Source organism: Lutra lutra, chromosome 7, assembly GCF_902655055.1.
Source record: "Lutra lutra chromosome 7, mLutLut1.2, whole genome shotgun sequence".
Classification (NCBI taxonomy): domain Eukaryota; kingdom Metazoa; phylum Chordata; class Mammalia; order Carnivora; family Mustelidae; genus Lutra; species Lutra lutra.
This window is the reverse complement of record NC_062284.1, coordinates 136,972,825-136,998,990: the sequence shown is the minus strand read 5'-3', so window position 1 is coordinate 136,998,990 and position 26,166 is coordinate 136,972,825. Positions and strand designations below refer to the sequence as shown.

The following is a 26,166-nucleotide window of genomic DNA, read 5'->3' as shown; positions in this document are numbered from 1 at the left end:
GGTCTGCAGTCGCCACCAGAAGCATAATGAATTGCACCAGGCAACGGCCTGCTGTTCGGCTCCCCGGGCCTCCGCCCAGATCTTTCCTTCGCATCAGGAAAAGCCGTGGCTGCCCCCACCATGGAGACTGAAACCCAATTCATAATTTTCCTTTCCTAATTAGGCATGGGAATGATGGAGACAATTATTAATAATGTATTGGGTTTTTTTAATGCCCCCCTCAGGAGCCAGGCCTGAGAACGGTGTCTTGACGACAAGCAGCCACACTGCCGTCACGCTGGGCGCCGGGCCCAGAACACCAGGCAGGAATAAATAAATCAGAGAAGCGAGTGTCCCGTGGGGCTCGGGCTCCCTCGGGGCTGGGAGTCCGAGATGGAAGGGCATAGAGCCCCTCACCAGGACTTCAGCAGGGAGGTCCCGGACACCAGCGAGCGGCGGGAGAGGGGTGGAGGGGAGAGAGGCTTGGGTGCCAGCCGCTGGTGCCCCCATTCCTTCCCCTGCTGACCTAGGCCAACCCACATAGGGCCTTTCCATAGGGATTTCCCTCTCCCCCATGCTGTAGGGCTCAGCGTCAATCTCACCTCCTCGAAGAGGCTTTCCTGACGCCCAGGGTGACACTGATGTCCCCTTTCCCACACGGCCTCTATCCCTCCACGCAGCCCCGTCCCCTTTGGTCCAAAGTGTATCTTCCGGCGTGTCTGGATTTGCTGGCTTGTTCCTGTCTGCCCTGGGGCTAGCTCTCTGGGTTCACACCCCAGCTCCACCACCTGCCCTAGTGAGGTCTGGCACCTTCACGAACCGTTTCCCCCTCCTGGTCGAGCACTGTGTTCGCCCCCGGGTGCGCCTTCAGCCCTCTGACCTTGCGCTCCATTCAGACACCATGGGGAAACCGGCCTCCCCCCGCCGTCCGGGCACGGGGTGGAGGCATGTGGGGCAAAATGGCTGGCCCTGCACCGGCCTCTCCTGCAGTTCCCAGCCTCACCGGACACCCAGCAGCTCCCCCATCCTGCTCAGCTGCTGAGCTCCCACTTCGCCGAGACAACAGAAGCCTCTGGAAGGAAGGAAGCAGCCACTGACCCTACCCTGTCACCCCCCACCCCCGCACACACCCCCTCACCTTTCCTACATATCGGGGACCCCCATCTGTTCAGGGGGCCCATCCCCTGTCCTGAGTCACACTCAGCACGCACACACACACGTGCGTGCACACACTCCATCTCCCATCTTATGAGCCTTCCCCGGCCACGACCTCCCCCACCCAGCGGTGGCTCCCTGTTCCTACTCCCCTCTGCAACAAAACTCTGCCACCGAGCTCTGCATACTTGCTATTTCCATTTCCTCTCCCCGCATTCTATCTTAAATGGCCCCACTCAGGCTCCCTCCACCATCCCCTCGTCCCTGCACCGGTCATGGTGACTGCCATGTTGCTCGGCCGGTGGCCGGCTCTCAGCCCCATCAAGCTCGCCTGTCGTCTGCAGCGGTCACAGCTGACCGCCTCCTCTTCCGTGTCCTTCCCTGACTTGGCCACAGGACTCCACGTTGCCTGTCCCCCTCCAGCGCTCACTGGCCTCTCCTCCTTGCCTCCTCTCTCCTTGGTCTCTTTGCATGGAGGCACTTCTGGGCTCAGGCCCAACCCTCTGCCCCGCTCTGTCCACACTCCTGCACTTGCTCTCAGGCCTGGCTGTGGACAGCTCCAGCTTGTGCTCTCTTCTGAGCTCAGGGTCTTGACCCAATGGCTCGCTTGCCATCTCTCGTGGGGTGTGACGGGATTGCCGGACCTCGCTCCCCGCCTACACACCCAGAAGCATGCCCAGCCCCAGCCTTCCCTGTTGTTGATGGCAGCTCGATCCTGCCGCTTGCTCAGAGTTCCCTGTAACTCTTCTCTGACTCTCAGGCGCACACGTCCATACTTCCATGAACTTGACCTTCCAGACGTATCCGGAATCTGCCCTTAACTCCCACCTCCACTGCTAGGCCCCATCAGAGCCACCATCCTGTCCGTCTTGGGCTATTGGCAATGACCCCCCAGCTTCCTACCCTCCCCCACCTGCCACACACACACACACGCACACGCACACGCACATGCACACAGTCTACTCTAAACATAGAGCAGTTGAGCCAAAGTGAAGTCAGACCACCCCTTCTCCAGACTCTCCAACAACACCTCATTTCTCAGTGTAAAAGCCCAAAGGGCTCTCATCTCCCCTGTCTTTCCCTTGTCTGCTTCAGCCCGGTCATGCGGGCCTCCTTGCTGCTTCTTGGACATGCCCTGTTCCTGCTGACCTCAGGGCCTTTGCTTTGGCTCTTCCCCCAAGCACCTGCATGATGAACCCTTTTATCAGATCCCAGTCTTTGCTCACATGTTGTCCCTTGAAGCCACCATGGCTGCCCTCGTTCACATTGCCACTTACCCACTCTGTACCCCAGCACCCTCAGTCCCCCAAAGCTGCTCTATTGAGGGGTGAAAAAGGACATGGCAGTGTCCACGAGGGAAAAAGCTCTTTCTATTTCCTTGCTTCTCCCATAACAGCAAGGAGACAGTTCTGGAAGCCCCCAGCAGTCTTTTCCTCATGTGTCACTGGCCAGAGCTATATGATATGCCCACCTCTGAACTGGTTAGGGGCAGAAGGACTGGAACGGGACCTACCATGCCGGGCTGACAGCACGGAAAATCTCCTTCCTGGGCTGGACATGCCTCTCCAAGGCCTGAGCCCTGCGGGGGGTGGGGGAACACAGAGGAACCTCTGGCCTGGGTGGTGGGCAGAATTGGGGAAACATCACTGAGGGCGATTCTGTCCTGTACCCAAAGCCTGAGCCAGATTCCCATGGGCGGAGTAGGGGGTGGAAGCCACGCCCTCAGCTGAAAGGCACGTGCTTGCTGTTTTCATCCGGGCGGGCTCCGGGGGAGAATTTTCTGTCTGGAAATGCGGCTTATTTGAGAGGTTTGCATAGAGTGCCAGGGTCTGACCTTGTATCTGAGGCTGAAAAGTCTGGCCACACACCCTGGCCCCTTCGGGGTGGGAGATGAGTGAGTGGCCCACCCCCCAAGTGGGCCCACAGGGGAGGGCGGATGCCCCTGGCACAGGCCTCTCCGTGGGCGCCCTGTGCCTGTGAATGGATGGCAGTGGGCCCGGTCGGAAACAATGGGCTCTGTGTGGGGGCGGGGGGTGGGGGAGGAGGCTGCCCCACACCCCTCCTTCCGCAGTGGGGCTGGGGACACCGAGGCAGAGGCAGGGACAGGGCCATCAGCCGTGCAGGAGCTTCTGAGAACCCACATCCTTCTGGGTCCTGGGGGGAGGACGTAAGGCAGGGCTGAGACGTGAGAACAAGTCCGCTGCTGAACTCCTCCCCTCCTCTGAGCCCCAGCCCCCCTCCTTTGACCAAAGGTCCTTCAAACAGGTTCTGTTGCCACATGAATGTTTGAGCCCCAAGGACCTGGCAATGTCCCCAGGCCTGGACCAGCTTCTGACTGGTTTCCCACAGTTAGGGCTGAATGGGTCCTCTGGTCGGGGAGTACCTTCATGGGCATCAGCCCCTCAAAGGAAGCTGGGTGCCGCTCGGGGGGCCCTCCGCGGGCCTGCGTTCTGTGGTTGTGTCCCACTGATGGGCCACAAGTGGGGCTGCCGGGGGTAGATCGCAGAGGGTGGCTGTGGGCCCATCTCCTGCCCGCACTATCAAGGCCAGCTTGGCGTGTGGCCCTTCCAGTCAGGAGTTGGTCAGGCAACGGGCAACCTTGGCATGAGTCACCAAAGACTTTGAAAGTTGGGAGAGAAGTCTCATGAGCCCCCAGAGGTCCACTGAACACCTCTGGTGTCACCGGCAGGGCCTGGCACTCAGGCTGCCCTGCAGAAACCTGGAGCTGCGGGAGTAAGTGGCTGTCCCCTCCAGGAGGCCACACTCAGGGGTAAGAGCCTCCTTCACAACGGAAAAATCATGCTAAAACGAAGGACAGGGCTATAACTCCCTTCTAGGAACCACTAAAAAATACCTTGCAAAACCAAATTGTTTCCTCCACTGCTTGCTGTCCCCTTGATTCATCCACGTCCCCCCACCCCAGGGACCCTCCTGTCCATCTAGCACCTCCTGTGTGCAGCCAGCCGGGGAGACACAAGTGGCAGGTCCCGGGTCACACATTAGTACGTGTTGAGTTGACTGTGAGTACTGTCGCAAGCACACCTGGGTTCAAATCTTGGTTGTTCCGCTGGCTGTGTGGCCTCGGTTTCCCCACTTACAAAAGAGGGTATCAGTGGGCTCTGTACCGCTGTGACTTAGTCATGTGCCTCGGAATCGGGGCTCAGCAGATGATGGTTGTTTCTCCCGGTGTCCTCGAGAACCTTGCCTCTGCTGTCCCATCTCATGGTCACAGAAACCGGCAAGCAATACAGGGAAGGCTGTGGTCACTGACAGCACCTGGGGGGACCTGCCTGATGTCCACAGCTCCCCTGGGGCACTGGGCCACCAGCCCACAGGAACCTCGCTGGTCTGCTCAGGTTCCTTGATTCTGTTCACTTCTGTCCACAGCTGCTCCTTTTCCAGACACTTCCACAAGGTGTGGGGGAATCTTGACCTCTTTTTTCATCTCTTTTCTAGCACTTGCCGCTCCTGGAATTATATAATCGTTGGTGGATTTCCTGATAGGCTCTTGGTTTTCCCCCTTGGTGGGGACCTCACTCCTTGGACTTGCTCACTCCCTAGAATCTAGGCTCCATCTCCCCGACTTCACCCAGTGGGCTGGGCCCTGCTGGCTTCTCCCTTCCACTGTTGGCAAACTCTCGGGCAGTAAGCTGGGGCAGCCAGAACTCCCCTCCTTCGTTTCTTGTCCTTCAGAGATCTGCACGCTTTGTTGCCCTGAGGTCTGCTCTTTTGAAAACCATATTTTGTGGATGTTTCAGGCATGTGGAAGACAGCGAATCTGGCCCGGTTACTACATCTTAGCCGGAAGCAAAAATCCCCAAACTAAGGGTTTTGTTTGTTTGTTTAAAGATTGATTAATTTTAAAGAAAGAGCGTGAACGGGGTTGGGGGGGAGGGAGCAGAGGAAGAGAGAGTCCCAAGCAGACTCCGCGCTGAGTGAGGGGCCCGATTGGGGCTCGATCCCACGACCCTGAGATCACGACCTGAGTCAAAACCAAGGGTTGGACGCCCCACCAACTGAGCCACCCCGAGCGTCCCCCAAATAGAAGTTTAAATGATCCATTTCTTGACTGGAAAGAAAGCAGCGCCTTTGATAAAGCAAGACTGAGCCTGGGTGGTTCTATGTCGCGCTCTCTGGTTGTCACTTTTATCATCTTTACGGATGTCAAGAGAGTTTAATGAATACAGCAGGCTGAGCCTTATTGAGTCCCAGGAGACAGGGTGTTAAGACCCCTGAGTCGTCAGGACTGAGGTCAGGACAGCTCCTGCCTTTCTGTCAGTGTTTGCAGAATCTTGGCACCCGAGGAAGGGGGGTGGGCGGAGGGGCAGGGGGAGCGCCAGCAGCCTCCAGTCTGGGACTTCCCACCCTGCTTGCCTAAGGCTTCCCCCTGTGACCACCTGCCTCTCGCAGACATCGCCTTACCCCTTGATCCTTAGCACGAATGGCCTCCTCCCCTCAGCCGCAATGACTTTCACTTGCACATTAGCAAATCCTAACGTCTGTCTCGGCTGTTGGAGCCCACTGACTCCTTGAGCAAGTCAGCCAGGTTCTGGCCAGCCCCGCAGTGAGCCGTGGGCAGCTGGTTCCTGACCTGGTAAGGGCACAGTTTCTAGCAAATCCGCCTTTGCGCTCCCAGATCCCGGCATGGTGCCAGGGATGCAGGGGCTCGGTAAATGGCTGGTGGATGCAGGAACGAACGAACGAATGAAGGAATGAAGGAATGAATAAGCACCTTGATGATGCTACCTTCTCAGATATGCACCATTGGTCTGCTCACGTGCTAAGCCTATCACGTCTGCAAGGGAGTACTGGCCACACCATAGGAAGGAAGTTCAGGAAGAGCTTGGTGTCCCAACCCTGCCCCTGCGAAAGATGTTTCTTGATCCCCAGTGTCCCTGCTTGTCCTTTTTCTGAAATGACACTTCTTAGCCTTCCTCCAGCTCCAACAGTCCCTGATCCTTCCTAATGCACAAAGAATGACTAGAGCTAGGATAAAGAAGGGTGCATTCTTTGAACACAAACAAGAGCTGTTTTCTTGGCAAAATCCAAGATTTATGCTGGACTAGATCCACAAGATTCCTCCCTCTTTTCATATGCATTAGCTTCCTGCCTTGAGTAGCTTCCCACATGCGTGTGCTGAGCAGTGCACTGCCGCATCGTATCGGGGCCCCGAAGCAGAAGGACCCTCTCAAATCAGACTCCCCTCTTTCTGTGTCTGTTGTGTCTGAAAACTGCAAGCAGGAAGGAAATCCCCCTCCTTACCATTGGATGTAAAGACCATCACAAGAGGCGCTCGGAGATTGAGTGTCAGATTCCAGATGAGGGTTAGAATCAACCCTTCTGTTTCCAGTTGATGGGATTTCTCAACAAAGGCGCTGGTGGCATTTTTGGAGGGACAATTCTACCTTGTAGGAATGAATATCCCGGTCTCTGTTGTTTTCGGGAGCTCCTGGGCTTACTTACTGTGGCAACCAGAGACAGCCCTCGACCCCATATTTCCAAGTGCCCTCTGGAGGGTGACTGCCCCCGGCTGAGGATACACACTGGTGATGTGAGCCCCAGCCACCTGTGGGCCATTGGTGGGCAGGTGTGAAGGTCCCCTTGAGACTTGGCCCAGAAGTGTTAGAGCCTGGGATAGAATCGACAGAAACCAAAATTACTTCCCTTTGCAATGATAACAAGGAGGCAAGCCTTTTGGGGTTGAGACCCCATGAATTCAACCCCTGTTGCATTTCAGACTGTCCTGCAGTGATCACTGTAAGGAAGATGGGGCCTGGATTTACTCGGCTAAGCCAGGGACACCCCAAAATGAGTAACTAGGCAGGGAAGAGGGAGGGAATCAGGCTTCTCTTGGTGGGGAAAGAAAGGTTTGTGTTTGATATTTCACACACACACACACACACACACACAAAAACAAAACCCTGAAGAAATTCATCACGACAAAAATGAGAATCCTCTTGAATCTCCTTTCCCTTGTTTTAGAGTTTGTTCCTATTTTGAATTTCCTATTCCGTATCTTCTCAAGTGTTGGGATTCCTAAAGGCCTGATCTTGCCCTGGCTGAGTGGCTGGTGACATCCCTGTCCTGGGCATCTCTCGGGAAGCATTTCTGAATCTGCTTGGTTGTGTGCTGAGCTGAGCCCCACATCTGGGGACCTCGCCTTTGTTAACGGGGCTTTAGCACCTGTTCCTTGCAAAACCCACCATGGTTCTTTCTGCATCTCCCTGCCCAGCTTGCGCCAATGCCACAGTCTGGTAACAACTCCATAACCCATAACCACACGCCCTGCCGGTTCCTCTTTCCTCATTCCCGGCAGGCATGTGCAAGCGGAAAAGCACTTGGGAAAACAAGCATGGCAGCTCCTTATAAAGTTACCCGCACACACCCCCTAGGGCCCAGTGAGCCCACTACCAGATGTTTAGCCAAGAAAAACATGAAGACATGTCTATACCACGTATGCAATTGTTTCTAGCAGCTTTAGCCACAAAAGTCAAAACCTGAAAACAGCCTAGGAATCCACAACAAATTGTGGTTTATTCACAGATGGGAATACTACTCCGCAATAAAAAAAAAAAAGAAAGAAAGAAAGAAAGAAAGAAAGAAAGCAGAGTAGTGGTGGCCTGTGGGCAGGGATTGACTAGAAGGAGGCCCGGGGGGTGCGGTTTCTGGGGTGATGGAAATATTCTATGTCATGATAGTGGTGTGGCTCAGGCAGGTGGACGCATTTGTCAAAGCTGATCAGACCACACACTTCCGATGGGTGAGAGTCCCCTATGGGATTTACACCTCGATGATTACGGCAACAACAACGTCCATGACAAGAATGATGATGGAGATGAAGCCATCTGTGGTATCCTTGGGAAATCATTCATTTATTCCCCACGTGTTGTGGCGCCCCTGAAGGTGTCTGTCATTCAGTGCACACAGAGCCTGGGGCATGGTTTGGATCCTTTACATACAATCCCTGGTCTTGAAGACGTGCCCAGAGCTAGTAGGTGTCTATCTGTCCATCCATCTGTCCCTCAATTCCTCACCAGCCCCCTCTCCCTTTCCCTCCCTCCCGCTTCTCCCTTCTTCCTTTTCCCTTTCCTCCCACCTCCCAAATTTCTTTTGCAATTCGTGGCACTTGTTTCCAGTTGTGTCTGGACCTTTCAGAGCCTCTAGGATGAGGCTGTGTGATGTCTCTGCTTTTCTCAGAAGAGTGAAGCAGGGGGAGGACAGGTTCACCCCCCAGAGACTCCATGGATTGAGTAATGACCAAAAGGCCCAATGGCATCCAGGGTCAGATGCTTTGTCAGTGACGACTTTTCCAGATTTTGGCCACCCGTGCAAACAGAGGCAGCTGCCAGTCCTCACTGCGTGGGCCAAATCCAAGAAGGGACAGCGCCTGCCTCTTAGAAGGAATAGGCTTCCAACACTTTCTCTCCTTCCTCCTGCCCGGTGCGCCCTGGGAGCCCTGCTCCCCACCCCCACCCTGGGAGAAGTGGATTTAATGCCTCAACTGAGAGAATGAGATGTTCTGTTATTTTTCATGGGAAATTAAACCTGACCCTGCTGTCAGTTAGCTCATGCCAAGGGAGGATGGATGGCCCGGGCCTCGGCGCTTCACCCCTGCTCAGAGCACGTGTCTGGCCGGGGGCCAGCCATGATGTCACCTGCCACCGGCGTGGGGGTGGAGACGGCGGGACAGGTCCCAGAGCCTTCATCCTGGAAAGGCGGAGGACGGATGAGGGGGAGGCCACACCCTTCGTGTCACCCACAACGGTCCCCCTCTGACGCAGCCGCCACCTGCTCCTCCCACCCCAGGGAGATTCAGCGTGTTACTGTCTTTCAGCCCCCAACTCTACCTCGTGCCCCGCGGAGGAAAGCTGGTGGTCGGGGCTGGCCATCGTCATCGCGGTATGTTGCGCTTCCCTGGTGTTTCTCACTGTGCTCGTCATCATTTGCTACAAAGCCATCAAAAGGTGAGTGCTCACAGGGCTCTGAGCCTGGAGGGGGCTCTGCCTGGGCTGGGGGCCTCTCTGTCCACCCCTACATGTTTCTTCGAGCCTTGAACATTGTTAAGCACTTAATAAGCAGAAAAAAATGTATAGTGAATGCCTATCTATCTATCTATCTATCTATCTATCTATCTATAGTGACCCCACCTGGAAGTAACAGGCCCTGCCTTGGGGACCTCACTCCAGGCGCCTAGGACCCGGGAGTCCGCATATCCTTGCAGGGTGGGGGATGGAGCCACTGGAGAGAGGCGCCGTATTGGTTTGGCTCCTAAATGCAGACACCGGTTCAAAACAAAAAAGGACCAACTCACTCTGCCTTTCAAAAATGATCACCAGTCACCACCCGCCTTGTAGAGCTGGGGTCTGCAGCCGAGTATGGCTGCCTTTGGGGTCTGAGGAGGTTTAAGCTATATCTGGGGCCCCTGAGTCTGGTAGAATGGGCCGTGGGGTGAACGCCTCCTCCCCCCACAGGAATTATGGCATAGCAGCTCCCCCATAGGTCCCCTGACCTCCAGGCTGCCCGGCCTCCAAAAAAATGCCCCCCTCACCCCAGCTTCCCCGGAACTCGGGGGAAGATAGAGTCAAAAGACAAACAAAAATGTTGCAAAACACCTAAAGGTCCTAGGCATTGTTCATTATATTTCTAATAAAGGTTTTGAAATTTCCCAGAGGCCCAAAGTTAGGGGGTGTCTATTAAGAACATTCGTAACATCTGAACTATTTCACTTTATCCTTTTGATTCATTGTTCTACGTGATTTCACTTGAATAATTCAAAAGCAGAAAGAGTAAAATATCAGGTTAAAAGTCTGACAACGAGGCACGGAGGGGGACCGGCCAGATGGCAAGACATGAGGAGGACAGGGCCCAGGCACAGCAGCTCCAGGTGGACCGGCCAAGCCCTGGGGATCTCCGTCCTGGCCAAGAGCCCCTTCCACCCCCTGCTCTCAAGTTGCCAGATAATGTCCAAAAACCATGACAAGTCGCAAGGGAGGAGCTGTGGCCCAGTATCTCCAGCAAGTGGGGGAGGGGTGGGGGGGCTCCTGGGCCCCCTAACATTCCCTTAGTTCATCTTTGTCACACCTTTTTCCAATCTGCTGCATTTTACAGACAAGGAACCACGTTCAAAGGGGGTGAAGGGAGCTGCCCAGGATGGTACAACCAGGGAACAGTGGACTCCAGATTTGAACATGACTCCAAAGCCCAGCCCTGACCGTGCCTCTGTATCACTCATACTGAGCGAAGAACAGACCTCATTATTCCGGGCTGCCCTTCCTCAAGGGCGCCCGGGTACCTGGGGCGTGGCTGTGCTCCTTAGAAGATAGGAGGACGGGGACAGAAAGGCCCGAGTCTTCCAGACCCTGCAGTTCAGGGGGAGGCCTGGCCTTGGAAACCAAGGTAGATGCATTGGGAGACTCCCCAGGGACACAGCCAGCCAGATTCCCAGGCGGTTCATGGGCACCTACTGTGTGCGGGGCTCTCTGAGGACAGAGACAGATAAGATCCAGACTGTGCCTGTGGGCAGCTCACCTGACTGAAGGGCGGTGGGGGGGTAGATATGCACATGACCATGACCACAGTACAAGGCGGGTGGTGATGAGGCTATGGGAGGCTTGCTGGCAGCCTATGGCAGTGCCCAGAAGAGTCATGGCTAACTTGGATCCAGATGATAGAGCATTTGAGCTGAGAGCCTGCTGCTGTGGGAGGAGGCTTTTGAGAAGCAGAGCAGGGAGGCTTTCCAGACCAAGGCACCTGTGTGAGCAAAGGCGCCAGGACACCAGGAAGCTCCTGGACTGTGGGAGATGAGGTTGGAGGGTGTGCCTGATGGGGGAGGGGTTTGGTCCACCAAGGTGAGCAGCTTGCTGGGACTCGGAAGGCAAAGGGAGCTACTGGAGGTTTGCCAGGAAGAGCATCCAAGACTCACCAGTAGCCCTGCCAGGGAGGGGGCCACTGTCCCCTCAAGGACGCCCCTCCCACTGGCCTTCCCCTCAGAGACAGGCAGCATTCTCAGGTCACTTCCCTGTCTGCCCCAAACTTCTGAAGAAACGTGCTGTCTGTTCCAACATCAGGAGGGCAAGAGGAGAGCTAAGTCACTTTACTAGCTGACTGTGGCTGTGGTGGGCTTGGTTTCAGCGGAGCTGGGGGTCTCCCAGGAGGGCGTGTGGGGGTGCACCTTCACCTCCCCTCAGAGCAGCCTTAGGGGCCTCCTGTCTGCCCTCTGTCCCCTTCCACAGGCTCTGAGCTCTTGGTTCCGGGGTCTGTCAATGGCCTGGAAAGACACAGAACTCAGGCCCCATGGCTCAGTGGATCCCTTCCAGGGGTGTGGGCGAAGCTCTTTTCCAGAGGTGTGGGCGGGGCTTCCTCCAGGAGTGTGGGCGGGGCTCTTTCCCTGGGTGTGGGCGTGGCTCCCATCCAGGGGGTGTGGGCGGGGCTTCCTCCAGGAGTTGGGGCTGGTCCTGGGAATAAAGGTGGGTGAAGCACTCCAGGACCAGTAGCAGTGGGGGCCATCAGCGCCCTGAGGACCAGGACAAGGGGAGGAAATGGTGCCACAGGAACTAGAGAGCCTGGGGAGCCTGAGACTCAAGAGGGGCCGCTTAGCAGGAGCTGTGGTTGGAACAGATGGAGATGAGCCCCCAAACAGGAAAGGTAGGGGAGACACAGCCCACCCTCTCCACCCTTCCTCGTCTCCTGAGGGTGCCTCTCACTGACCAAACCTGAGGAACAGGGGCGCCCAGGACACACAGTGGTAGGCGTCAGCCTCCCAGGGCACAGGGCAGAGGGAGGACGTAGTGGGTGCCGGGGGCAGACGTAGAGACGAGGACACTGAGCATGGTGTCCGCTCTGCCACAGCCCGCCGCCGGCCCCGGGACAGGGGAAGAAGACCCAGCCCTCCAGCCCTCATCATCCCAGCCCACAAGGACAGACAGTGACTGGAGGGGGCTCGTTCAGGGTCAAGTGGAGGCAGAAACAGGTCAACACTCCCAGAACTGGACTGAAAGGAGGCCTGTGTGGGAGAGGCTTAACCCCTCGGTGGAGGGAGAAGTGGGCAGCCCAAGTTAGAGCTATGTCGGGGAGCAGATGGCCCCTGCCGCTGCCCGGGCTGACCTCTGCCAGGGGCGGTAAGAGATAGCATCTTGCCAGCCAGCTGTCTGTCTGCATTTGTCTCCAGAGTCAATGGAGGATTTCTTGCTCACGGCCAGTTCTTTTTGGTTAATAATTCATTTGAAACATGCCTCTTCTCTCAGGAAACAAAAGCATTTCATGTCACTATAAAACCATTAAAAGGAAAAGTCAGTGATAAACCCGGGTCTTTTTTTTTAACTCTCACAGCCTGGAGTCCTAGGGGAGGATTTCTGAGAGATTCTTGTGAATGGCCCCAACACAGCCTTTGGGAGCCAGATTGCTGGGAGGATGGTTCTAGAACCAGTGGGGTAGCAAGGTGGCTCCAGAGACGCCAGCTTGGCTTGGCATCTGGGGTGCAGGCTGCAGGGTCCACAGGCTTCTGCAGGAACGGGAGGAGGCAGGTGCAGGTGCAGAAGAGGTACCCTGCGGTGCTCTCACTGGCCATGACCTTGGGAGGTGGGGTCGAACCAGCACTTTCTCCTCACAGAGCTGTGAATCAAACTGCAGCCTGTGAGTCAGCAAATGCACCCAGAGTCCCAGCTCTGAGCTGGGTGATTGTGGTGCCCTGGGGGTCGGGGGTGCTCTAAAGCGAGGAGGCCAAGGAGGGGCACCTCCCCCAGACCCAGGGCCCTGAGAGGTTTCTTGGAAGGGGAGGGGAGTTAATCAGACCAAGGGGCTCAGAAGGGGAGCTGCTCACCCTGGGACTAGCTCATGCAGTGGCCCCCAGGTCCCCTGCCAATGACCCCAAACTCTGCCGGGTACCCGGCCATGGGAACCCACACAGCTCACCCTTCAGTGGCCTCCTTGCCGTGAGCATGCTGTGAGCAGCTTCTTTTTTTCTTTTTAAGATTTATTTGTTTATTTGAGAGAGAGTCCCAAGCAGACTCTGAGCTGAGCATTGAGCCCGACATGGGGTTAGATCCCAAGACCCCGAGATCATGACCCGAGCTGAAACCAGGAGTCAGGTGCTTAATGGATTGTGCCCTTCAGGCTCCTTCATTCCCAGCTGCAAGGGTGATGGAGCCCCAGAGCCTTTGGGTGCTCTGTACCCTCGTGCCTCCCCTCAGGCCTCCTCCCCGTCCCCAGGTCTGGCACGCACATGGCCTCAGACAGTCCGGAGTTGTTACAAGAACCGGGACTGGGAGTCCAGACCTCTGAGCTCCGTTCCCAGCTGCCTCCCAGCTCAGTGAGTGACACTGCCCTCCCCTGTTTCCTTATCCGGAAAACGAGGGTCCTCTTAGTCTCTGCCCAGCTCCTGAGCCTCTGTTTCCATCCCTAGATGGCCAGGGGACTGCCAGTAGGACATTTCACTGCTCAGAGGTATAAATGCTGATGGAAATGCTTGCCAAGGTCTAGGCCAGGCAGTGGGGCTGTGCTTGGCTGGGGGCTCCCGTCGTAGGTGCTTTGGGCACAGTCCCCGCCCTCGAGACGCACACCTCGTAGCGGAGAGCAGTCGGTGTTGAACAGACCACCCTCGGGAGAAGAGTATCCAGAGGGACAACCCAGGGGAAATAATGGAAAGCAGACACAAGGAAAGAAGATGTTGGTCCGGGACAGGGAGGAGACCTCCAACAAGCAGTGATTGGTGGGAGTCAGCAAGACAAAACACCGGGGCACAGGGAGGAGGTCCAAGCCTCAGAGCCCTGCCAGGTCGGCAGGAGGAAGATCACAGGCCCATGGACTCTGTCCTGGGGCATGTTTGCACCTTGTCTGACAGCCGCCTCGTTCGTGCAGAGAACACTTGTGCTGCAGAGAGATGACTCCCATCCCCACCAGGCCCCCCGCCATGAGTCACCCCTGCACCCCAGGTGCACCAAGAACACCTTTCCTCCTCCTCCCGCTATCGGTGCGTGGCATGGACCTTCACCTTCTGCCATCGATTTGCCATTAAGCCTCTTGATGGCCGTCTCGCTCTGATTTACAAGGTACTGGCGGACAGGAGATAGGAGGCTGCAGATGGGCTGTGGCCAATCCCGCAAACCGTTGCTTGCAGGCGGGGGGCAAGCGTGCTGCTCCTGGGAATGAGCTCTGTTCCGAGAGTGCCTGGGCACACACACTGTTGCCGGGCCTTGGTACTCCTCGGCTTGGTCTTCAAACACGTATGGAGCGCCTACTGTATGCTGCGGACTAGACTAGGTGCGAGGGATATAGAGACACACAGGAGAGGACCTCACCCCTTCCCTAGTGGGGTACGTGGATTAAATAACACACACACACACACACACACACACACGCGTGCGCACCTATCTGGGTGGCTCAGTCCGGTAGGCGTCTGCCTTCGGGTCAGGTCCCGATTCCGGGGTCTTTGGATCAAGCCCTGCATCCCACTCCTGGCTGAGCGGGGAGTCCGCTTCTCTCCCTCCAGTCCCCCCCCCCCCCGCCCCGGCTCAGGCCCTCTCTTACTCTCTCTCTCAAAATAAGTAAAATCTTTTTTTAAAAATAGCTGCTACGCAAATAAATAAATAAATAAGGTGCTTTTAAAACCTGAGTGCTACGAAGGGAGGCAAAAATCTGAGAGAACTGGAGGAAAGAGGAGAGCTAGGAAGAGGGGGTGCTCCCGCACCCCAAGAGTCAGGAGTGCCGTGCCTGCCTCCTGACGCGGCTTTATGGTTGGAAAGAAGGGTTAGGGCTTCCTACATCCACAACCACCTTTTAAAATTTTTATCGAGGTAATACACACACGTGGTTCAAGACATCAAACGTGCTACAAACCCGTTAAGAAAGACAGTAGTCCCCCGGCTGTCCCCCTCTCTCCCTGCAGCCACATTCTTGGGAGACAAGGGCTTCTGGGTGTCAGCTGCTCTGCTCTTTCTCTCCATGCTCTGAGCGATGTGTGTATGACTGAGGGTTTTCTTCCCGTTTTGCACCTTATCTGTTGACTTTCCAAGAAGAGAGGCTCAGCAGCCTCCCCCGGCCCGCAGATGCATAGAACATTGCCCCGTCCCTGTCCCCCTCCCCTGTCCACAGCGGCCTCCCAGGTGGGGGTCGTGACGAGCGGCTACCTTAGCACAACAGCGGACTGTCTGCAGCCTAGTCCCCTCGTGTGCGGCCATGTGCTTGCTGCCCTGGAGTCAGCAACACCTCCTCTCCCTGGGCACTGCTACCTCAGGTGATCCATCCCGAGGTGCCAGGTCTGCCTGGAGGTCCAAGGAGTCAGGGAAGCGAGTTTCCTATGGGGTCTGAGCCAGAATGAGTCAGACCCCATAGGAATGGCTGAGGTCCCAGCCCCCCTCGGTGCTCCTCGAGCTCGCAGGGAGCTCCCTCGAGCCACACACTGCTGCCGTTCCTCTCCCAGCTCAGCCCTTCCTGCTCCTCACTCAGGGCCCAACTCGGACGCCACCTCCTCTGACAGCATCGCAGCCCGTTCTAGATCCTTCTTCCCTGCCCCCGCCCTGCGGCTGGAGCTTTCCGATTTACGTTTCTGCTTTCTGCTCTGGGCATGTTAGTGTTGGTGTTTATGCCTGCATACGCCCCCGCATGTGTGTGAGGACCTTGTGCACAAGCACGTGTACACTTGCACACACATCAGAGCAGGGAGCTGTCGTCTTGTCTCCCTCATCTCGCTCCCCTGTGGTGCGTAGTCACTCTTCCATGACCTTCTGTGGCTTGAACAGAGGCTTGTTGACACAGACTTGCCAGATTCTTCCTTCTATCTATTTATTTATTTATTTAAGAGAGAGCACAGGCTGGGGCGGAGGGGAGGGGCAGAAGGAGAGAAAATCCTAAGCAGACTCCCCACTGAGCACGGAGTTGGGCGGGGGGTGATTACCCAGCCCTAAGATCATGATCTGAGCTGAAATCAGGAGTTGGATGCTTAACTGACTGAGCCACCCTGGGGTCCCCAGATCCTACCTTTTAGATTAGCAAACGCTATGGAGAATTTCAGTGGACTCCGTTTTTTTCTCTCTGCCTGGGTGAGGGAGGTAGAATCTGCTTTACCAGGAGACAGCAGGCCCCGGTTTTAAATGCTTGGCCCCTCCCCTCCACCAGTTTAGGCTTCCTCCCCGCTCTGCCAGCTCTGCTCCCCTCCCTCCAAGCCCCAGTAGTGCCTTTTGCCTTCTTGCTGTCCTCTGGCTGGGGGCTGGCGTGTGTGTGCAGTGACTCAGCGCCCCCTCCCCATGCCCCGAGTGACCTGCCTCCCACCCCCGGGCCTGACATACTCAGGCAGTTCTTCCCCCCACCCTTGCCATCTGCTGCCTCTCCTTCCTCCCCGGCCGCAGTGCACACACCACCGGCCCGGCCCTCTCCCCCTGGCCCCTGCAGGCCTGCACAGTCAGCATCAGAGCGGGGCAGGAGGAAGACAAGACTAGGCAGGGCCCAGGGACTGGGGACAGGAGTGGAACATTCTCATCCAGCCACATCTCGCATGAACTTCCGGAAATGAGACATTCACCTTGAAGGCACGTCGGACCCCGGGGGTCCTGAGACCGGAGCTCTCTCTGCCAAAATCTCTTGGGCCGGCAGGGCCCACGGCAGTGACTGGACACTGGAGTCCCAGCCGTTCCCATCTGTCACTGCTCCCTGCTGCCCCTGTACATTCCTGTAACGACAGCATCCCCCAGGCGCCAAATTCAGCCTCTCCGGCTGGCCATCAAGAGCACCATGTCTGACTATACTGTGAGTTGAGTCAAAGCTCGTGTGCTTCGAGGAGGGACCACCTCCGCCGAGTGCTGCACACAGATATGTGACCGTGACCGCTCCAAGACCATCTTACCTCCTTCAGGACCTCGGCTGGATTCGGGCAGTGGAGTCTTGGGCTTTGTTGCAGGACCAAGATTCAGTCTTCCAACTCCGGAGCTGGTGGTCTTTCCTCCGGGGCCCACTGTCACCCTCCAGGTGGCCCAGGGCTTGCTTTTCCCCAGTGGTGGGGTCAACACCCAGGCTTCTCTGGAGTCCCGCAGGCAATGGTATCTCTCGTCCTTATCACTTGCACAGTCTGCCCTCCGAGGAGAAGAGATGGGGCCCGGAAGGGGCAAGGGCCCCTTGTGTCCCCATCTGCCTGGGGCCGAGATGCTCATTTGGGCTCATTTATGCCCCTTCGCCCTGCCACCAACAGGAGACCCACCTGCTTTTATGGAGATCGAGGTCCTGATGGTGGGAAGCAGGCAGCAGGGGTTAGCAGCTTTGTACGGCGGGGGTGGGTGGGCAAGAGGGGGACATGTGGCGCTGTAGGCCAGTCATGGCCAGAAAGGCAGGCAGACAGGGCACGCTCGGCGCCCGTGGATGGGAGAGCCAGAGGGGTCCCTGCTTTTCGGGGCCCTTTTGTCTCCAGGAAGCTCCATCCCTCCCTGAATTCATCTCTGTAGACTTGCTGGCTGGAGGTTGTGGGACCGGACAAGGGGTAAGGCAGGAGATCTCGATTTAAGGAGTCCTCGGATGGCTCCGCACCGTCCTTGGAGTGAGAACCAAATGCCCAGCCCTCCTGGCTGGGTCCCGGGGGCGAGCACCAGCCCGTGAGCCTCATCGTCACCTGCCTTCGGCTCGCTCAGCCAGACATGGTTCATCAAGGAAGCCCCGGGGAGGTGGCCCAACCCGGGGCTCGGTCGGAGGGTGAGGACGCCCGTCAGCTGCCCGCCTGACTCATCTTCACACAGCGGAGGAGGGGAGGAAGGGAGGAGGGGAGGAGATGTGCTGGGTTAGCAATGAGGCCGCTGCTTCTTATGGTCAGCAACTACCCTGGGTGGCCCGCGAAGGCTTTCTCTGGCTTCTTGACCCAGGTTTGGAGAAGCCTGCGGGCGACAAGGCATCTCGTCGTAGAAGGGGGTGTGTGTGTGTGAAGGGTGTGAGTGGGTATGAGTGTCCAGGCATTCTCGTATGTGTATGTATGTGTGTAGGGTCGGGGTGTGTATGCAGGTGGGGTGGGTTCGTCTGAGTGTGTGCTTCAGGGGTCCGTGCAGGGGAGGATGGATGCCTTCAGAAGAGGGAGTCAGAGACCGCTAAACCTCGTGGAAAACAGACGCTTCCGCGGGGTGCATGAGACAAGGAGCGAGCTGGCAGCCCTCCGTTGTCGGGCTCCTGCAAGCTGTGTTTGTCCCCAGCTCCTCCAGCAGGAGCAACTGGCTGGTGGTGGGACGTGTCATATCACTGTCAGCAGGACCCGGGAGGGGCACCTGGGTCCCCGGCCTCCCTGCCCAGGCCGGCTGTGCTGGCGGTCGCGTCTTCTGCAGAGGCCATGGCTCATGGCGGTGCCCAGGGCCTGCTGCTGCCCGGCCCAGGGCAAGGGGAGGAAGGGGTCTCAGAGTGGAGGACCCTCCCTCTGCCAGGCAGGAATCCTGGGCATGGCCAAGGAAAAGCTTACTCCCCTTTCTCTTGGTTTTAGGAACCAGGCCTTGTAGGGCATCATCTGTGGCCATCCCTTCCTGCACCAGGGTGCAGATGGCCTTCTTTGGCTTAGCAGGACCAGCCCTGGCTGGCTCACGGCGCCGCAGACCCAGGCTGGGTTGTAGTGAGCCTCTCTGGCATTTCCGGAGCCCCACAGGGCACCCATTAGGTAGGAGGTCTGTGCCGACTGGAGAGCACTGGCTGCCGCTAATCCCCTCCCCCTACCTGCGACAGCTCCCTGCTGACAGCTTTCCAACAGCAGTACTAAGAGCTAACAAACACTTATGGAGCCCTTACTGTATGCCAAGTGCCCATCTAAGTGCTTAACCCACATTAACGTATTTCATCCTCCCCACAAGCCTATGAAATGGACACCATTCTTGTACCCATTTTGTAGACCAGGAAACTGAGGCAGAGAGGGGTTAAGTGGCTTGTCCAAGATCATACAGCTGGAAGTGGTGGGCCTGGGTTTACTGAGCTAGGATATCCCGGCGCTGGGGCAGCGTCACCCTGAAGTCCCCTGCTAGAGGAAGGACGGTGCGGGAAGGGGGCAAGGCAGAGCCATCTCCTGCTGTAGCTAAAACCCCAGATTCCACTGGGCTTCTGTGCATCACAGAAGGGCTTTGGGAGTGGGCTGGGGCAGCGGCCCAGAGGGTACAGTGGTTGAGGGCTCTGCGCTGGTGGAGGAGGGGAACAGACCAGGTCCATTTCTCAGGAGACTCCTTGGGACAGTGACCCCCAAACCCCCCCCCACACACACCCTTGCAGTGCCCAGACTCTTGGAATGCTCCTGGGGTGGGGGAGGGGGAAGGATGCTGCGGCAGTCACAGGTGCCACTTCGCTGGGTGAAGCCCGTGCCCAGACCCCCTTTGTCCTTTCCTGCCTGGGAAGTGGCCGGGGCCGTTGAGAAGACTGTGGGGCTGTCTCCTTGCCTTGTCCTCAGTGTCCCTCCAGCCAGGTTGGCTTCCTGCCAGGCCCTCTCTGCCAACCTTTTCCTCCAAGGCTCTGGGGGACACAAAGAGGTCTCCTAGCCAGCAGCCTGGCTTTAGAAATTCCACCTCTTCTCCTGACGGAAGAAATCCTGCTGATTTCCTACCCTCATCCGAAACAAGTGGAAACTCTGTACCCTCCATGCCTTGCCCATTTCCATTTCTTCATCTCTCCATTCATTTCTCCATCCACTCTGGAAAACCCTTCAGCCTCATCACCCCTGAGCCGGACCTGCTCTGGTTGACTTTTTAGACCAAGCCCAAGATTGATCATTTACTGGGGAGAAGAGCAGTGTGGGTTTGGGCTCCGAGATTTTTGTCTGTCCCTATTTCCTGGAATCCTGATTCTGATGTCCGTCCTCCCCTTTGTAGATGGATGACAAATAGAAATGCACATCCAGCCCAGTTTCCCAGGCCATGCAAACTCAGAGTTGGGAACGAAGCCCACCCAGCAAAGTCAGAGCGGCTCGAAGCCCCTGGAAAGGGGTGGGTGGTGGCCCAGGGGAGAGAGGAAGAAGACCGAGGAGAAACAGGCCCAGGGACAGAGACTGTCATTTCCACAAGCCCATCACAATCAAGGCAACTGTCGGACCCCTACAAACCTGGGGGTTCTGGAAAGTGTCCCTGAGCGCCTCCATTAATGGGGTTCTCGGGATGCACTGGGTTCAAGCAAAATGAGAACTCTTGGAGGACTCTTGAGAATTTTTGGAGTGCTCCAGGAGGAAGGTAGAGGATGGCCTTCCCGAGCTGATGGGAGCCCCACTATGTTGGGGGACAACGCCTGCTGGGAATACTGACTTAATGGGAAGATGTCTGGACCAGGATATGGTAGGAGCAGGTGGTGGTCCAGGCCCTGACAGCTGGGGATCCTTGGGCAAGTCACAGCTCTCCTTAAGCATCAGTGTCCCCATGAAATGAAACCCTTAACCCCAGGCCTAGCTCTTTCTGGGGACCACTATGAGAAGGGACAAGAAAGTCTGTAACCAAGAGTGATTTGCACAAAGGGCGATGGGCCCCAGGAAGAAGTGCTGGTTTGTAGCTCACATTTCTAGAAGCCACCATGGCTAAGCCTGACACCCGGAGTGAGTGTGCTTTGGGTTTCTCTCTGGATTTTGTGAGCTAACTCTCCTGCAAGACAATAGGGAACAGGTCATAGATGTGATCTTGGGGTTTCGCCTCTGAGCAGGCCTGATAATCACACCCATGGCACTACTGATAACCTCCCTTTACCCTGCCTCCCCTAAACTAATTCACCCAAGACTTCATCCCACAGGCACCCAGCTGGTCACCAAGTACCTGTCCTCCACAGCCTGGGTTTGGGGAGGCTCTAGGGACGTTTGAGAAGGCCGAAGCAACCAATCGCCAGGCTTTCAAAGATGGCCAGGGACGTTCAATTTAGACAACATACATCAAAGTCTAGATCAGGCTCAGCCCCAGCGGTCGTGGGGACACAGGAGGTGACTGAGCTTACAACCCCGTGGGCCTCAGAGTCCCCCAGGAGACAGCAATATTGCAACATGGGTTTGGGCTCCAATGGCCTGCGTGGCCGAGATCGGGAGGCTGAAGCCAGCAGGCCTAGCGCCGGGGACTGGGGCCCTCCTGAACCAGGCCGGAGAGCAGGTGGGCTTGGAGCCAGACCAGAGAGTAGGACCGCCACTGCGGAACCCCGCGTGCAAGCAAGAGCCTTCTCAAAGCCTCCCTCCCAGCCTTCCTGAGCCATGTACAGTTAAGAGAACAGGCTCTAGGGGTTAGACAGCCTCTGGAATGAGCTTCAAGGGGCCCAATGTGAAGTGTTTGAGAAGCACTAGTGTGCGCTCATTTACTTTAGCCATTCACTGCCACCACCTCTGTCACCATCAACACAACCACCATCACCACCACTGCCATCACCAGGACTCCTGACAACATCAGCAGCATCGCCATCGCCATTACCATAACCACCCACCAACACAACCGTAACCACCACCATCGTCACCACCATTATTACCACAACCACCAACCAACACGACCACCATTGTCAACACCTTCTTTACCATCACCACCACCACCAACACAACCGTAACCACCACCATTGTCACCACCTTCATTACCAAAAACACCACCAACTCAACCACCGCCATCCCCCTCACCATCACCTCCACCACCCACTCCACCATAACCACCACCATCACCACTTCGACCACCAACTCCACTCACATTACTATTCCCGCCACCTCAACCCCCCATCACTACCACCAGCCTCACCTTCACCACCATCCTCCTCTTCATCACGTTTTCCACGTTCCTCTGACCACATAGAGGCCAGGCTGCAAAATCCAACCTCTGGCCCCTCTCCTCTTTTCACTCTGCACCCCCAAATGTTCATCTTCACATCTGCTTGCTCATAATCAAAGAGATCGATCAAAGCCTAGTAATGTCCTACTAGGCTGACTGTACATTCTCCATTCTCATTTGTCCGGAACAGTCCCAATTCACACCTGTTGTTCCTGCTTTCTTATTAAAAGTGCCCGTTTCCCTCTCTGCTGTGCCCTGGTGTGCGTGACTTGTGATGTGGTCACCTTTGCTGAGACCACCTCCAGCTTCTGATTGGCCCCCACCAGGACCCGCAGCCCAAGGATGCTAACCCAGATCAGAGCCTCGTGGGCCCCCTGGAAGGACATGGTTCCCCCGCCCCAGTCACTTGTCATTCATGCCTGTCCCTACCTCCCCTCCCAGGAAACCACTGAGAAAAGAGGAGAATGGCACCAGTGTTGCTGAGTATCCCATGACCTCCTCGCAGAGCAGCAAAGGGGTGGACGTGAACAGCGCCGTGGTGTGAGTCTGCAGACCTCGGACCCGCTGGCCAGAGGGGCACATTGGTGGCGCTGGTGGCATTAGTGGACCCGGGAAAGCAAGTGGACCTGAGCTGACGCTAGGCTTGTCCAGGACTTCCAAAGGAGAAACCATCCTCTTCCCAGCCTTGACCCCGGTTACCTCACGAGCAAGGCAGCGCAGACACCGGGCTGAGCCAGGATCCCCTGTACGCAGCTCCTGGGGACAGCCCCACACCCCAGGCCCTGCACATCTCCTCCCTGTCTTGTCTTTGATTTCCTGTCTCCCGGCTGTGCTCTGACAAAGGCAGGGGGAGTCTGTCTGTCTGTCTGTCTGTGCTGGGCCAGGGAGGCATCCTGCTTGGGCCAAGAGAAAGGTGATCTGGGGCCACTCCCCTGCCAGAAAACCTCTCCTCCTCCCCAGCAAGCCCGTCCACTTCATTCACCGTGCATCCCGACAGAAGCCATCGGCAGAGCCACGAGACGTCCCCTTCCAAAGGTGCTTCCCACACATCTGTCTGTTGCCGCATCTGCCACTCTCTTCAGTCTTCAGGGCCTGCCTCCTTCCTCCCCTTTGCACCCACATCCAGGGCCCCTGGCTTGGGACCCCTGCCCCCCTGCCGTGGAGGGCTGTGAGCCCGGCCAGCAGAGGCCCCTCCTGGCAGCAGACAGAGGAGTTCTTTTAGTGTCTGACCTTTCAGGGGCAAAGCAGCTCACTGGGCACCAGGCCAAGGAGCCAGGAAGGACAGAGGCCCCTCCGCCCGTCCTCAGACTCATCCCCGCAGCTGAGCCTCATAGCACCTGCCGCGTGTGAGCCAGGCCCCGCCCTCATCCGGCGGAGGCCGCCACTGTGCCAAGCCCCTGTGGGCACTCCGGGCTAGGCTGCCCTGACCTGGCTCTGGGTCCTCTGACAACCACCACCTCCCCCACACCCCAAAGGCCCTGACCAGGTACAGACCCTCTCCCAAGAGCCTCCGGCCCCCCTCACCCACAGGGAGGTGGTGTCCTCCCAGTGCTCCCCTTTGAATGTCTCTTCCCAAGGTCTTGTGTTTAAAACATGCTGAAGCCTCCGGAGGGGTTGGTGGATGAAGGGAAGAAAGAGGATGGAAGGAGACGATCCTCTGGGCCTGGTAATCCTGGTCCACCCGCCTGTGTCCCGGGTGACCACGGGGCCTGTGGGCACACGACTAACCCCGTGGAGACAGTGGCCTGTGGCTCGGTCTCCCCTGGCGGACTGGGAGAACACTCCCGACCCCGTGGTTCCCTCACGTCCCACACAGTTGCGCAGAACTGGACACATGTCATGGTCCTCCTCTCTCTGCATAGGGACTTAGCTCAGTAGACCCTCTCCACCTTCCAGACCATCAAGCCATAATTCCCTGGAGGGTGTTTGGGCCACAGTGAGAATTTCCTATCCAGGTAAGCCTCACAGAAAACAAGTCCCCGTTCAGGCTGAACCTTGGAACTCCATGGTCCTGGAGCTCCTGTGCCCATGGAGTGGTCTGTGGTCCATTGTGTTTTGGAGGGTAGAGAGGAGAAAGTGAGTTTGCTGGGACCCTAACCCGGGTCCTCCCCCCCAGGTCAGCAGGGACAGGCCCAGGCCCTCCCAGAAAGGGTTCGTTCTTTTCAGTTTCCTTCGGTGTGAGGACCTGTTTTGCGTTTGGGTTTGGGTTTGGCTACCCCTGCCTGCGTGAGCATGGCACCCTACCGCCAGTGGCCGTGGTCAGTGCCCCCAGCTGGTGGGCGCTGGGCAGTCCTCTCTGCCCATGCCTCCCACTCCCACAAGGGATGCAGAGCTGGTGACAAGAGCCCAGAGGGTGTGGGGGGCGCTTTCCCTCACGGTCTCCAGCCTCCCGCTTAGTCCCCAGCTTATGCCCAGAGCAGATACCCAGGGAGGACCCCCGCCGCCAGCATGTGCCACCCTGGACTCAGAGGGGATGGGACGGCCCCCTCTGTCAGAGGGGAAAATCCCAGCTAAGGGGCCATGGAGGGGTGGACGGCCAGCTTGGAGAGACATCAGGGAGGCAGGGCATAGGCCCGCTTTGCACAATCCCACTTGTCCCACCTTTCCTGACCTGACTTCAACCTAGGAGGTTTTACAACTAGCCAAATCCTTCAGCCCCTGGCAAGGCCCCCCCATGAGGAAGCTTGACAACTACCCATGGTGCCCTGCGGCCAGTGTCCCCTTCCTGGGGGACACGAGCGGAGCTCTGGGAAGAGCTAACATTTGTGCATAAATTCCCCCAAATCGCATTTGTAAAGTCTCTCCTCCCTCAGTTAGTGAAAACCAAGAGAAGAACAGACCTAGTTCTTAAAAAAGAATCAACATGGAAGTCAACCCACCAAACCTAGAAGTGACCATTTGGGAACTCTCACACGCGGCAGCAAGGGAACCTCACCGGAGTTTTGGCTTAAGTGACAGGAAAAAAAAAAAAAAGAAAAACAACCACACGGCCTGGTATTTGAGCTCAGAACTTTCATTTAAGGAATGTATCTGCAGTCCGTTAACACAGACCAATCCTCAGACTAGCCCAAACTTTGAGGTCGAGAATGAAATGCACATTTCTTTTCTGCCTTTTCTCAAATAGATATTTTTTAACTGTCTCTTAGTCGAGCCCAACTTAGAACGGCCTACAGGATCTCCCAGAGTTTTTAGGTGTTCCTTAGAAGCTTCTAAAGCAAGTTTTGGAAGGAAGACTAATAGCTGTAAAAATATAGACATATATATTATATATCGTTATATATATATATATATATTTAAAGAGATCTCTAGCTATATAAAATCACTGTACTCTGCGAATCTGTACAAAGTCTGATTCCAACAGCCCAGGTGTGCGCGCTCTCTAACGCATGAATGTGCATTCCCTGAGATCTGCCTTCCTGACGTGTGCCCAGGGCCCACAGCAACAGGGCTCTCGTCCGCAGGAGCTCTGTCTCCGTGGACAAGCATGAAGTCCGGGCCGTCTTGTCCACCAGCGAGCCGCTCCTGTGGATTTTGTGCGGAGACCACCTCAGGAGCAGGACCGGCGGTGCCGGGGTGGAGAGGCAGGCTGGATGCTCTTTACAAGGAAGAAAGTACCATGCCTTTTTTATTTTCAGTAAAAACGTACTTATAAAGAGGACTGTCTGCTGTCTTCTGTGGCGGGGGGGTGGGGGGCGTGGGAAGGAGAGAGCGGGCTGAGTGGGGGGGCTGTGCCCTTTTCTTGATGTTCTGCTATAAACCCAGGGCTGGGCTCGGGGACTTGCTGGCCTTATTTCTATATGGTTTTATCAGAATACCCCAAAGCCGGCACTGATGGGGACTCTAGGGTACCAATTAGCCCCTCCTCCCCCCCCCAGGAAGCCATCTTGATCCTTGACTCAGTTGGCAAGAGGGTGACCAGTTAGCCCAGGGTGCCAGGCAGACAGGACAGGCCAGTTACCCTAACTTGCCGAGGGCTCACGAGAGTCACAGGGGCCAGAACCGGCGGGCTGCGCCGGAGGGGAGATGGGTCAGGCCTGCAGCCTCCTACTCGGTCCTTCCCTGGGTCCAGACTTCAGCACCCCAGCCCCAGAGTTGGTCGGCAGCTCCCCCTCACCTGACCAGTGGCTGGGAGCACCGTGGTGGGGCCCGCCCTGTGCCTCCAAGCAGAGGAGCCCACAGAACGCAGGCCGGCCCCAGGCTCCCCTACTCCCCGGACCTCCTGATGACCTGACGGAGTGTGAGCTGCCCCTGGGGCTGCCAGTCCCCTTTTCCAGCCACGCCGAAAGCAACCCCTTCTTCCCAGCACCTCTGATGGGCCCGAAGCAAC

The 26,166-nt window shown here is 56.8% G+C and overlaps 1 protein-coding gene across 2 annotated transcripts in view; it reads left to right on the top strand.

Annotated features, from left to right (window-relative positions):
- PRIMA1 (proline rich membrane anchor 1) overlaps positions 1–25,479 on the top strand; it is a 59,229-nt gene extending 33,750 nt beyond the window's left edge. The window contains exons 4-5 of one of the 2 annotated variants that reach the window (XM_047738640.1): positions 8,969–9,098; positions 22,281–25,479. In XM_047738640.1, the coding sequence (XP_047594596.1) occupies positions 8,969–9,098; positions 22,281–22,383 (233 nt within the window). In that variant the 3' untranslated portion in view covers positions 22,384–25,479. Of the gene's footprint in view, positions 1–8,968; positions 9,099–18,574; positions 19,092–22,280 lie in introns of those variants that run through there. The other variant, XM_047738641.1, reaches the window with a different exon arrangement.
- The last annotated feature ends 687 nt before the right edge of the window (positions 25,480–26,166 follow it).